The 11,187-nt window shown below is 42.1% G+C and overlaps 1 protein-coding gene across 2 annotated transcripts in view; it reads left to right on the forward strand.

Annotated features, from left to right (window-relative positions):
* LOC122540750 (src substrate protein p85-like) overlaps positions 1 to 9,675 on the forward strand; it is a 25,011-nt gene extending 15,336 nt beyond the window's left edge. The window contains exons 4-7 of one of the 2 annotated variants that reach the window (XM_043676915.1): positions 3,005 to 3,184; positions 4,779 to 4,914; positions 5,113 to 5,184; positions 8,915 to 9,675. In XM_043676915.1, the coding sequence (XP_043532850.1) occupies positions 3,005 to 3,184; positions 4,779 to 4,914; positions 5,113 to 5,184; positions 8,915 to 9,051 (525 nt within the window). In that variant the 3' untranslated portion in view covers positions 9,052 to 9,675. The remainder of the gene's footprint in view (positions 1 to 3,004; positions 3,185 to 4,778; positions 4,915 to 5,112; positions 5,185 to 8,914) is intronic. The other variant, XM_043676916.1, reaches the window with a different exon arrangement.
* The last annotated feature ends 1,512 nt before the right edge of the window (positions 9,676 to 11,187 follow it).

Raw genomic sequence — 11,187 nt, forward strand, 5'->3', positions numbered from 1 at the left:
AGATCCCCCTCAAGCTGCCTTTCTGCAGCCGTTATACCATTTCTAATTAGCAACGCCACCCCCCCCCTCCTTTTTTACCACCCACCCAAACTCCCTTGAGTTTGAGGAGTGGCCCCTGATGAGCGACCACAGGGTTGCTGGTTTCCCTTTCTGCAGCCGTTATACCATTTCTAATTAGCAACGCCACCCCCCCCCTCCTTTTTTACCACCCACCCAAACTCCCTTGAGTTTGAGGAGTGGCCCCTGATGAGCGACCACAGGGTTATGTTGCTGGTTTCCCGTGTCTCTCAGTCTGGATCCAGGATTTGGTTGCATTGTGACTGTCCATCCATCTATGTTTGAGCCAAAATTACAAACTGTGGCCTCCAGCCAATACTGAAAGCAGAGGCTTGCATTTATATGGTACTTTTCCCAAACTCAGGATGTTCCAAACTGCTATGCAACAAACAAAATATTTCTGAGGTGTAGTCACAGCTGCAGTATGGAAACCATTGCAGCCAATTTGTACACAGCAAGTTCCCACAACCTGCAGTGAGCAGTGACTAACTCACCTGCCACGGCGATGTGCCAATAGAAGTTTTGGAATAGGAAACACAATAATTATTGACCAGTTGACCACTCCCACATTGAATGCAATCCAAATTATGCCAAGAATCAAGTTAGTAATTTCAAAGAATGCAGTTTGTAGTTCTGATATTTATTTGGTTTTCTTGCTCTGTGACAAGCTGAGAATGCTCTAAAAGAAAGATTTGAAATTCTATGGCACTTTCAGATACCCCAAAGCATTTGACGGCCAGCAGATACTTTGGAAGTGTTCGCACTGTTGTCATGCAGGAAGCACAGCTGCATATTTGTATACAAGCAGAAATGTGACAAGGAAACAAAGAGCTGCGGGTGCTGGAAATCTGAAACAAGCCTAGAAATTGCCGGAAAAACCCAGCAGGTCTTACAGAATCTGTGCAGAGAAAAACAAAGTTAACATTTCAACCTCAGTGAAACTTTGTCAGGACTGATTTAATTCTGTCCAGAGAGTTGTAACCAGACTGGAATCATTAATTCTCTGTCTCTATCTCCACAGAACCTGACAGAGCTGTAATGTGATAGTGACCTGGGTGATCAATGTTTAGATGAAGTTATGTCGCTGTGTTCGATCTAACCCATTTTCTGATGAGCAGTTCCAGTGAACTGATGAGCAATAAGAGGCAGACAGTTGATGTTGGGTGGGTGTGAGGTTGCAGCGTTTTAATGGGTTAAAATACTGCTACAAGCTTTGGGCTTTACCAGAAATCTGTAAGAATTTCTTTCATGGTGTGAGTGACATGTTACCTTTGAATGACTGATCTGCTGATGGTGCTGTCAAGCTGTGGGTTCCAGGACTTGAACCCATGGCCCAGTGAGGAAGAGTGATTTGGTTCCATAGTTTTCATGAAGAATGTGAAGAAACGAGGGAGTTGTCAAAGCATTATTCCTTAGATATGTAAAAAGGTTAAAACACAGTTATGGTTATGGATTATAGGATTTTGAATTAAATTGTTGTTAGATTTTTCCCACTTATAGGAGAGTGTAGGTCAGGGAAATATGGTCTTAACAGAGCACCAGGCTAATTAGGAAGAGAAGAAATATTTCCTATCCTGAGGGTATTAAATGTGTGGGTTGTTCCGAAGTGAAATGCTAGATAAATTAACAATCTTGGGTTCAGATTGAATAGCATGGGATCAATGGCTTACAATATCTCTCTAATACTCCTGTCACTCTCTATGACGGATTGTCATTGAACCATGGTGAAGAGCGATAGAGAGCCATTGCTGCTGGATAGAGCTGAGCTGCTTGTCAGCCAAGGTCTCTCCAATGACAGAAGAGAGTCTGAATGACCAACTGCTGTTTCTGTTTTCTGATTGACTGATTGTTCATTGCATTGTTCATAGGATATTACTCTGTGAGCGTTAACTGTAAGTAGTTGGACCTGAAAAGTTGCCACATAAATGTTCATGCTTTAGCAACATCATGTTAAGCCGATTAGCAATGCGATCTTTAAACTAAATGTTTCTAAAGATATTGTTCCATTCACATTTAGCTACTTATTCTAAGTTATTTATTTAAATGGAAAGAGAGTGGGGAGCTCATTTACGATTCGGAACTATGAGCTCAAAGCTGCTCTTTGTTAGATTAAACAATTAAACGTTTCAGGATAAGATGATGCAATGATTACAAATGTGACAATTGTTTTAAAATGAATTATGGTAAGTAACTGATTTAATTTTCTCATTATCTGGTTGGCATGGATGAGTTGGACCGAAGGGTCTGTTTCCGTGCTGTACGTCTCTATGACCATATCCCGAGGTTGTGGTCCCTACCATGGTAATGAGGTCTGTCTACAACACAACAAGGAACCCAATAAACTTAAAACACTTTGAGAAGCCCAGATACCATGGAGGTTGCTATATAAATGTGGATCTGCCGGTGTAGAACAAGGTGAAAAGTCACATGACACTAGATTATAGTCTAACCAAGTTCGACTAAGGGGCAGCGCTCTGAAAGTTTCTGATTTCAAATCAACCTGTTGGACTATAACCTGGTGTCATGTGACTTCTGATCTTGGCTATAAAAATGCAAGTTTGCATGGACTTGTCACCAGTTCCTCCACATAAAGTTGGAGCTGGAATCTGGTAAATGCCAAACTGAGATTTTAGTATCGGAATATTTAATAATTCATCTCAACAAAGGTTTTGTAAATGCATCTTGATTGTAGCTGAACTCAATTCAAACCCTTTATTGATAAGGGAAAAAGGAATTCTTGTACTCAAGTCAACAACAAAGAGAAACACTTATTAGAAATCTTTACTGTTTCAAAAGAAATGATGAATTTGGGGGGGACAACCATGAGAATTATTGGATGATTCCCTTAATTTTTGATTCCGTTTATTTCTATTGATAAGTGAACTGTGAATATATTATATCTGAACAATAAGTATATTAACATGAAATATTTTCTGTTTTTGTAAAGCAGGAGCAAGAATTCACAAAGAACCAGCCCCCTGCATCCCGGGAGCCCCCTGCATCCCGGGAGCCCCCTGTATCCCGGGAGCCCCCTGTATCCCAGGAACCTGTTTCCGCTCCAGCTCCAGCTCCAGCTCCAGCTCCAGCTCCTGTTAAGGAGCAGCGATCACCTAGTCCAGTTTATGAGGTGAATAGTGTTTTTAATACTCAATCTCTATCTCTCTCAATTGTTTGTCTGGAAATTCATTTCAGGCACGTTGTTTATTCATTAAAAAAATTAGATAAAAGAAAGAACGTAGATTAGATTAGATTAGATTCCCTACTGTGCAGAAACAGGCCCTTCAGCCCAACAAGTCCACACCAACCCTCTGAAGAGTAACCCACCCAGACCCATTTCCCTCTGACTAATGCACCTAATAATATGGGCAATTTAGCATGGCCAATCCACCTGACCTGCACATCTTTTGGACTGTGGGAGGAAACCTACGCAGACACGGGGAGAATGTGTATACTCCACAGAGACAGTTGCCCAAGGCTGGAATTGAACCTGGCTCCCTGGCGCTGAGAGGCAACAATGCTAACCACTGAGCCACTGTGCTGCTCCCTTGGAAAAAAATCTCAAGCAAGGGGCAACACGTTGTGGATCTGAAAAGGGAGAGAATGGACATGCTACACATCCTGGGGAGCAAGGGAACAAAAAATAACTCAGCAGCTAGTTTATTATTGTGTAACCGTATGGGAAAACATAACAGCACCTAATGCTGTTTGAACCTCCCTGAAGTCAGATTTTATTAAAATCTGATTTTCTTTTTCCCCCTCTGTGGAACAATACTAGACCAAAGGTTGCACAGCTTGTTGGTAGCTCTCAACTGAGGAATTGAGACTACTTGAGACATCGCTTTGCCCCTGATATCTCTTGAGGTATCACATGTGAGCATACCCTCCAACTGTGTGGAGGTCGTGGTCCAGTCAAAGACTGAAGACCCAAGAGAATAAGGTTACTCAGTATCAATCCGCCTATCCTTGGAAGGTTTGCTAACGTGACCATGAGCCTTTAACCGATTTCCTCTCGTGAAACAATCATTTTTCAAAACAATTGTTTTCCAATAGTTTTGTAACCAATGTACAAAAATGAATAAAGGTGAAATACTGCAGATACTTGGAATCTGAAACAAACACAGAATGCTGGAGAAACTCTAAAGGTCTGGCAACAGAGAGAGAAGGAAAAAGTGAGGACTGCAGATGCTGGAGATCAGAGCTGAAAATGTGTTGCTGGAAAAGCGCAGCAGGTCAGGCAGCATCCAAGGAGCAGGAGAATCGACGTTTCGGGCATAAGCCCTTCTTCAGGCTTATGCCCGAAACGTCGATTATCCTGCTCCTTGGATGCTGCCTGACCTGCTGCGCTTTTCCAGCAACACATTTTCAGCAACAGAGAGAGAAGCAAAGTTAACATTTCGAGTCTGGTATGACTCTTCCAAATTGAAACGTGTTGGAAAATAGTTTTTTAAAAATACTTTTGACAGAGGCAGAGGAGCAGCAAGAGGGCAGATTGTGCATAAACCCAACACAAAAGGTAAAGAGGTTATCGCGTCATAGAGAAGCAAGCGAAAAAGAACGTAAAAGGGAGATGAAGGATGGTGGCTGTAGGACAGTTAGGGAAAGTTAATGATCCATTCCCACTTTGGATAATTGTGTATAACCATTTTAAGCACTCATTCAGTAGGAAGGAGTGAATATGGAATGCAAGTTGTAACAAGTTTGAAATATTCCCAATTTTATAGGAGCCCCCTGCACAGGAAGAGCCTGTCTATGAAGTTGAACCCACCTGCAGCAGTGAGGAGCCACAATACCAAGAGACGACATACGAACAAGAAGCAGTTTATCAGATGCCGGATGAGAGTCAAGCTTACCAAAGAGGTAATGGCAAATACACAGTTTTAACCTTTGCTTCCCAAGGTCCTGAAATAAAGAGTACAGTGTTAAATTATTTACATTTAATATTAGAATGTTTTCTGCTTTAAAAGGGAGGAAAATCCTATTGTAAAGGATTTTTAAAGAGATTTGAACATTTTTGTTTGAATTGTTTCCCATTCCAGCTTGTGTGGTCTTTTCCAGATGAGCCCACTTATGCAGAATATGGGAATGAGTATGGGATCACAGCCGTGGCGTTGTATGACTACCAGGCTGGTGAGTGTGTGGCTGCAGCTCTCTGTCCTCCCTAATATGACCCGTTTACAGACAGGAGAACTGGGGAAGGTTTGCAAGAGCAGTATCAGAGCTCTGAGGGATAGTTGATAGCAATCAGGATGGACTGAACAGATTCAGACACTTTCCTCAAGAAAACAAAGTTGGATAGTGAATAAATAGAGATATTTAGGATGGTGAAAGGACAGGAGTGTGAGGGTGAAGAAGGATGTCAGCTCTGCTGAAGTAGAAACTGTGCGGGTTGAGCTTAGAAACACCAAGGGGTTTCAATTAGAAAACAATAGTCTGGGCTTATATTGACCCCCAGCATATTGGGAAGGCATTAAAAAGAGAATTCAATATGCAAATAATAAAGGTACAGCTGTAATGCTGGGCAACTTCAATCTGCATATAGATTGGACAAATCAAATCAGTAACAATAGTGTGGAGGAGGAATTCTTGAAGTGCATAAAGAGTAGTTTTATGAATCAATATATTGAGGAACCAAATAGAGAGAGGTTACCTTGTCTGTGGAGTTTGTAATGGGAAAGGAATAATTGGAAGTCTAGTTGTGTGTGGGCTCTTGGGGAAGTGTGACACAATAAGATAGAATTCTTCATTAAAATGGAGAGTGGTGTAATTGTTTCTGAGACTGGTGTGAGGTGTGAGTTTGCTAAGATTATTGGGGGTTGTTATTTAAAGTGGTAGGACAATGACAAACAGTTAAAGAACGCACAAACCAATGCAAAGCCTTGTTCAATCCAGTTTGGCATAAAACTAAAAGATGACGCACGGTCAAACTATGGCTAACAAGAGAAGTTACGGACAGTATTAAATTCCCAGACATAAAACAAGAGAGTTGAGGATTGGGAAGAATTCAGAATCCAGCAACGCATACAAGAAGACTGATGAAGAGGGACAATGCACTGTGTGACTAAGCTTGCAGGTGACATAGAAGCTGCCAATAGGTATAAGTATGGAAAGAGAAAATAAATCAATAAAGATGAATGTGGGTTCTGTCCAGTCAGAAACAGGGGACAAAAAGAGAGCAGACCAATTCAATACATAAAAGCTAAATAAAGAGCTGTAGATGCTGGAAATCTGGCAAAAACAAATTTTTGGAGAAACTCAGCTGGTCTGGCAGTATCTGTGGAGAGAAAGCAGAGTTAATATTTTGGGTCCTCTCTGAAGAGGGCCACTAGACTGGAAACATTAACTGTGATTTCTCTCCATAGATGCTGCCAGACCTGCTGAGTTTCTCCAGCAGTTTCTGTTTTACCTTCAATTAAATATTTACTTCTGGTTCTGTCTTCACAAAAATCCCAAATAACATCCCAAAATAACATCCCAAAGTAACATCCCAAAATAACATCCCAAAATAACATCACAAGTAACATCCCAAAATAACATCACAAGTATCTTCCCAAAATAACATCCCAAAATAACATCCCAAAATAACATCCCAAAATAACATCCGAAAATAACATCCGAAAATAACATCCCAAAATAACATCCCAAAATAACATCACAAGTAACATCCCAAAATAACATCCCAAAATAACATCCCAAATAACATCCCAAGTAACATCCCAAAATAACATCCCAAAATAACATCCCAAAATAACATCCGAAAATAACATCCCAAATAACATCACAAGTAACATCCCGAATATATTGGATAACACAGGATCGAATGGGAAGGAGGAATTAAAAAAAAATTATTAGTGACGACAAAATGTTGGGGGAACCAATGGAATTAAAGGCATATCTATCCCCAGGGCCAGACTACTTAAGGAAGTGACCCCAGAGATAGCAGGTGCACCAGTGGTCATCTTCCAAACTTGTATAGACTCTGGAATTATTCCTGTGGTTTGGTGGGAGGCAGAAAAAAGTAGGAAATTATTGACGAGTTACTTGCTATCGATAGTGGGGAAAATGCTAGAGCTAGCACGGTGGCACAGTGGTTAGCACTGCTGCCTCACAGCACCAGAGACCCGGGTTCAATTCCCACCTTCAGGCGACTGACTGTGTGGAGTTTGCACATTCTCCCCGTGTCTGCGTGGGTTTCCTCCGGGGGCTGCGGTTTCCTCCCACAGTCCAAAGATGTGCAGGTCAGGTGAATTGTTCATGCTAAATTGCTCATAGTGTTAGGTGAAGGGGTAACTGTAGGGGAATGGGTCTGGGTGGGTTGCACTTTGGCGGGTCAGTGTGGATTTGTTGGGCCGAAGGACCTGTTTCCACACTAAGTAATCTAATCTAATCCATTTGAAACGATTTACCAGCAAAGCACTTGGAAATTGGACAGAATCAGCATGGATTTACAAAGGAGGAAAGTTGTAATTCCAAACAAATCTGTTGGAATGTCTTGAGGATCTAATTTTAGACTGGAGAAGAGGGAGCACGTGGATGTGGTTTACTTGGATTTTCAGAATACTTTTGATAAGATTCCACATAAAAAATTTGGCAAATAAAAATTAAAGTACATGGAATGGGGATGGTATACTGAACTGGATTGGAACCAGTTGGCAGATGGAAAACAGTATAAATTAAATTGTTCGGAGTGGCAGGGAGTGACTAGTGGACCCCAGTTATTCACAATATATGCTAGATGACAGGTTAGATGAGGGAAGTAGATGTAATTTCTCCAAATGTTCAGATAAAATAAGGCTTGAGAGGGAGGGGAAACTCAGGAGGATGCAGAGATCCTTTAGTTGTGATTTGGATAGGCTAAGAAAATGGGCAAACGCATGGCAGTCACAATATAATGTGGATAAATGTGCAGTAGTAAAACCAGGATTAAATGGTGATAGATTGGGAAAGGGCAAGATGTAATGAGACCTGTGTATCTTCATACACCAGTCACTGAAGTTAAGCGTGCAGGCGGTGAGGAAGGGAAATGGTATATTGGCTTTTACAGCAAGAGGCTTCAAGTACAGGAGCAGGGAGGTCTTGCTGCAATTATGCAGGGCCTTGGGGAGACCACCTGGAGGTTTGGTCTGTTTAGCTAAGGAAGGATGTTCTGGCGATGGAGGGAATGTGGTAAAGGTTTCCCACTGGGATTCCCAGGATGGCTGGATTGATGTTTGGGCCTTGGTTAGGACTAGAAGAAGATGAGGCAGGGGGTCTCATACCAACCTATAACATTCAAACAGGAAGGATGTTCCCAATGATCAGGAAGTCTGGAACCAGGGTCACAGTCTAAGGATGAGGATAAGCCTTTAGAGCTAAGATGAGGAGATAGACTGGGATAAACCTCTTTCCTTGGATAGTGGGGAGCCTGCGGAATTCTCAACCACAGGAAACCGGTGAGGCTAAAACATTGAATGTTGTCAGGAAGGAGTTAGATATCGTTCTTAGAATTAAAGGAGGGGGGAAGTGAGGCAAGGGACTGAGTTGAATGATCAGCAATGATTATATTGAATGGTACAACAGGCTCAATGGGCCGAATGGTGTGTTCCTGCTGCTAGCTCCTGTCTAAGTTTTGTAGGTTTGGTGCGATAGATGAAGAGATGATGTTTCCAGGTGTGGGAAAATCCAAAATTAGGGACATAAATATGAGAGAGTCACTTAAAACTAAAATAAATTCTGAAGAATGCCACTGAGGGAATGGTGATCCATTTCCAGGATAGTGAGCAGCTCAGAGGGCGAGCGGAGGTTTCTGGAACGAGGCAGTGCCCTGCCTGGATGCTGGATGTTATGTAACTCACAATGTGGTCTTTGTGTAATTTTCCAGATGGTGATGATGAAATTTCATTTGATCCTGATGACATCATCACCAACATTGAGATGATTGATGAAGGGTGGTGGCGTGGGGAGTGCCGGGGTCGATACGGTCTATTTCCAGCTAACTACGTTGAACTGAAACAGTGAAGAGCTCACACTGACTTACATCGATGACGTAATGCACAATTCCAGTGTAAATGAGCATGAATTGTGTTCAGTAATGGGAATAAAGTTTTCTTTTTCTCTTGAGTTGCAATTAGACATTGCATAATATCCAATCTTCAAAAGCACTGGGGGAAGGAGCTTCAAGTTGATCTTTGACATGCCTTTGAGAAAGGGTGTGTTGGCATGCTGTCCTTTATAAAGTTAAATGCACTTTCTAATTGACAAGAAACCCTAGCAGTGTGAACCAATGTGCTAGTTGTGTGGGAGCACTGATGAATTCTACAGGTGCTCCCTACAAAGTAAGACCAATCACTTCTTGGTGACCAAGTTAAAGTTTTAAATAAGATGGAAATGGTTGTATATCACTGCCCAGTTTAATCCTTTTGTCTTAGCCATGTGGTTTGTTTAAAATACTGATACTTTAGCCCCTTACTAATGGTAAATTAATTCATTCATTATTTTTGGTATATTCTCCCTTACCTTGATAGAATTTCAAACAGAATATTGAGACTCTATTTGCTGATTCACAAATGGGTTTGGGTTTTTATTAAAAAAGTTGCCTTTTTCAGTACTTTGTTTATCAAGAATTAAACTGGTTTTATTGCACTACACTTGTTCCAGATCTGCTGTTTTGCTAATTTTGTGAGCTGTCTTAATTTTGAACAAATTATTTCTGGATTCACTTGATGCCTGTTAGGTTCCAAAGAGAGAAACCTTTTAGCTTTATAAACCGGAGTTTGATTTAACTGATCCATTGTGCTCTTGTGCATCATTTAACACGCAAACAAATACATTTTTGTCCAATAATTTAGGTTCCATGTATAACTGGGCTGATGTTATGATGCTAGAAACAGGTGTTTGTAAGTGATGATGCTGACAGGGTCAGGTCAGGTATGACACCTGATTGTCAACAGTCTGATCTCTGAGGTGATGAAAAGATGAATGGAGTTTTGGCAGGAACCATAATCTTCACAGTTAGCGGTGTCCCAAATTCAAATCTTCACAAAGCAAATTCTGCCCTTTACACAAAGCTTTTGAGATGGAGAATGAACTGGGTTCAGAGAACAAAAATTACATTAGATTACATTACAGTGTGGAAACAGGCCTTTCGGCCCAACAAGTCCACACTGACCCACCCATACCCCTACATTTAGCCCCTACCCAACACTACGGGCAATTTAGCATGGCCAATTCACCTGACCCTGCACATCTTTGGACTGTGGGAGGAAACCGGAGCACCCGGAGGAAACCCACGCAGACCTGGGGAGAACGTGCAAACTCCACACAGTCAGTCGCCTGAGGCGGGAATTGAACCCGGGTCTCAGGCCCTGTGAGGCAGCAGTGCTAACCACTGTGCCAACGTGCCATCCACATAGATGAGGCTGAAAGAGCGCCAGCTATTCTCTTTCTCTCTCTCTCTCTGGCCGTTAGCCCTGGTGGATGGCAGCTTGCTCTGGTGTCTCTGTCCAAATCCCACCCTATCTCAGTACCAACCCTCGAACTCAGCTCCACCCACTTGACCTGACCTACCTGTTCATCTCCCTTCCCATCTATCTGTTCCACACTTCCCATCGACCAATCACTATCACCTCCTCCCTTCGCCGACCTATTGCCAAACCATCTACCTTTCCCTTAGCCCCACCCCCTCCATTTATCTCTCAGCCCCTTTCCCCCGCCTCAGTCCTGAAGAAGGATAATGCCTGAAACTCCAATTCTCTCGCTCCTCGGATGCTGCCTGACCTACTGTGCTTTTTCCAGTGCCACACTTTATCAACAGTGCTATGAAGACCTATGTAGAACTTGAATGGGGAGGACTAGTGCCATAGTACATGAGATTGACGTAGGGAATGCTGTTCCAATAAAACTACACCGTACAGGCTTAATCTTCTTAAAGCTATGCAAGTTCAGAAGGAATGGAAGCAATGCTTCACTTTGACTCATCTCCACATAGAGATGAGTCAAAGTGAGAGGAGGTTGCCAATCGTTTTGGTTCCCAAAACTGATGGTACTCAATGCTTCTGCCTAGATTATCAGAAGGCCAATGCTGTGACTAAATCTGACTCATACCCAATCACATGGTTGGAGGATTGTGTGGTTAAAGTAGGACAAGCCACTTAC

This window comes from Chiloscyllium plagiosum, chromosome 35 (assembly GCF_004010195.1).
Source record: "Chiloscyllium plagiosum isolate BGI_BamShark_2017 chromosome 35, ASM401019v2, whole genome shotgun sequence".
NCBI lineage: Eukaryota > Metazoa > Chordata > Chondrichthyes > Orectolobiformes > Hemiscylliidae > Chiloscyllium > Chiloscyllium plagiosum.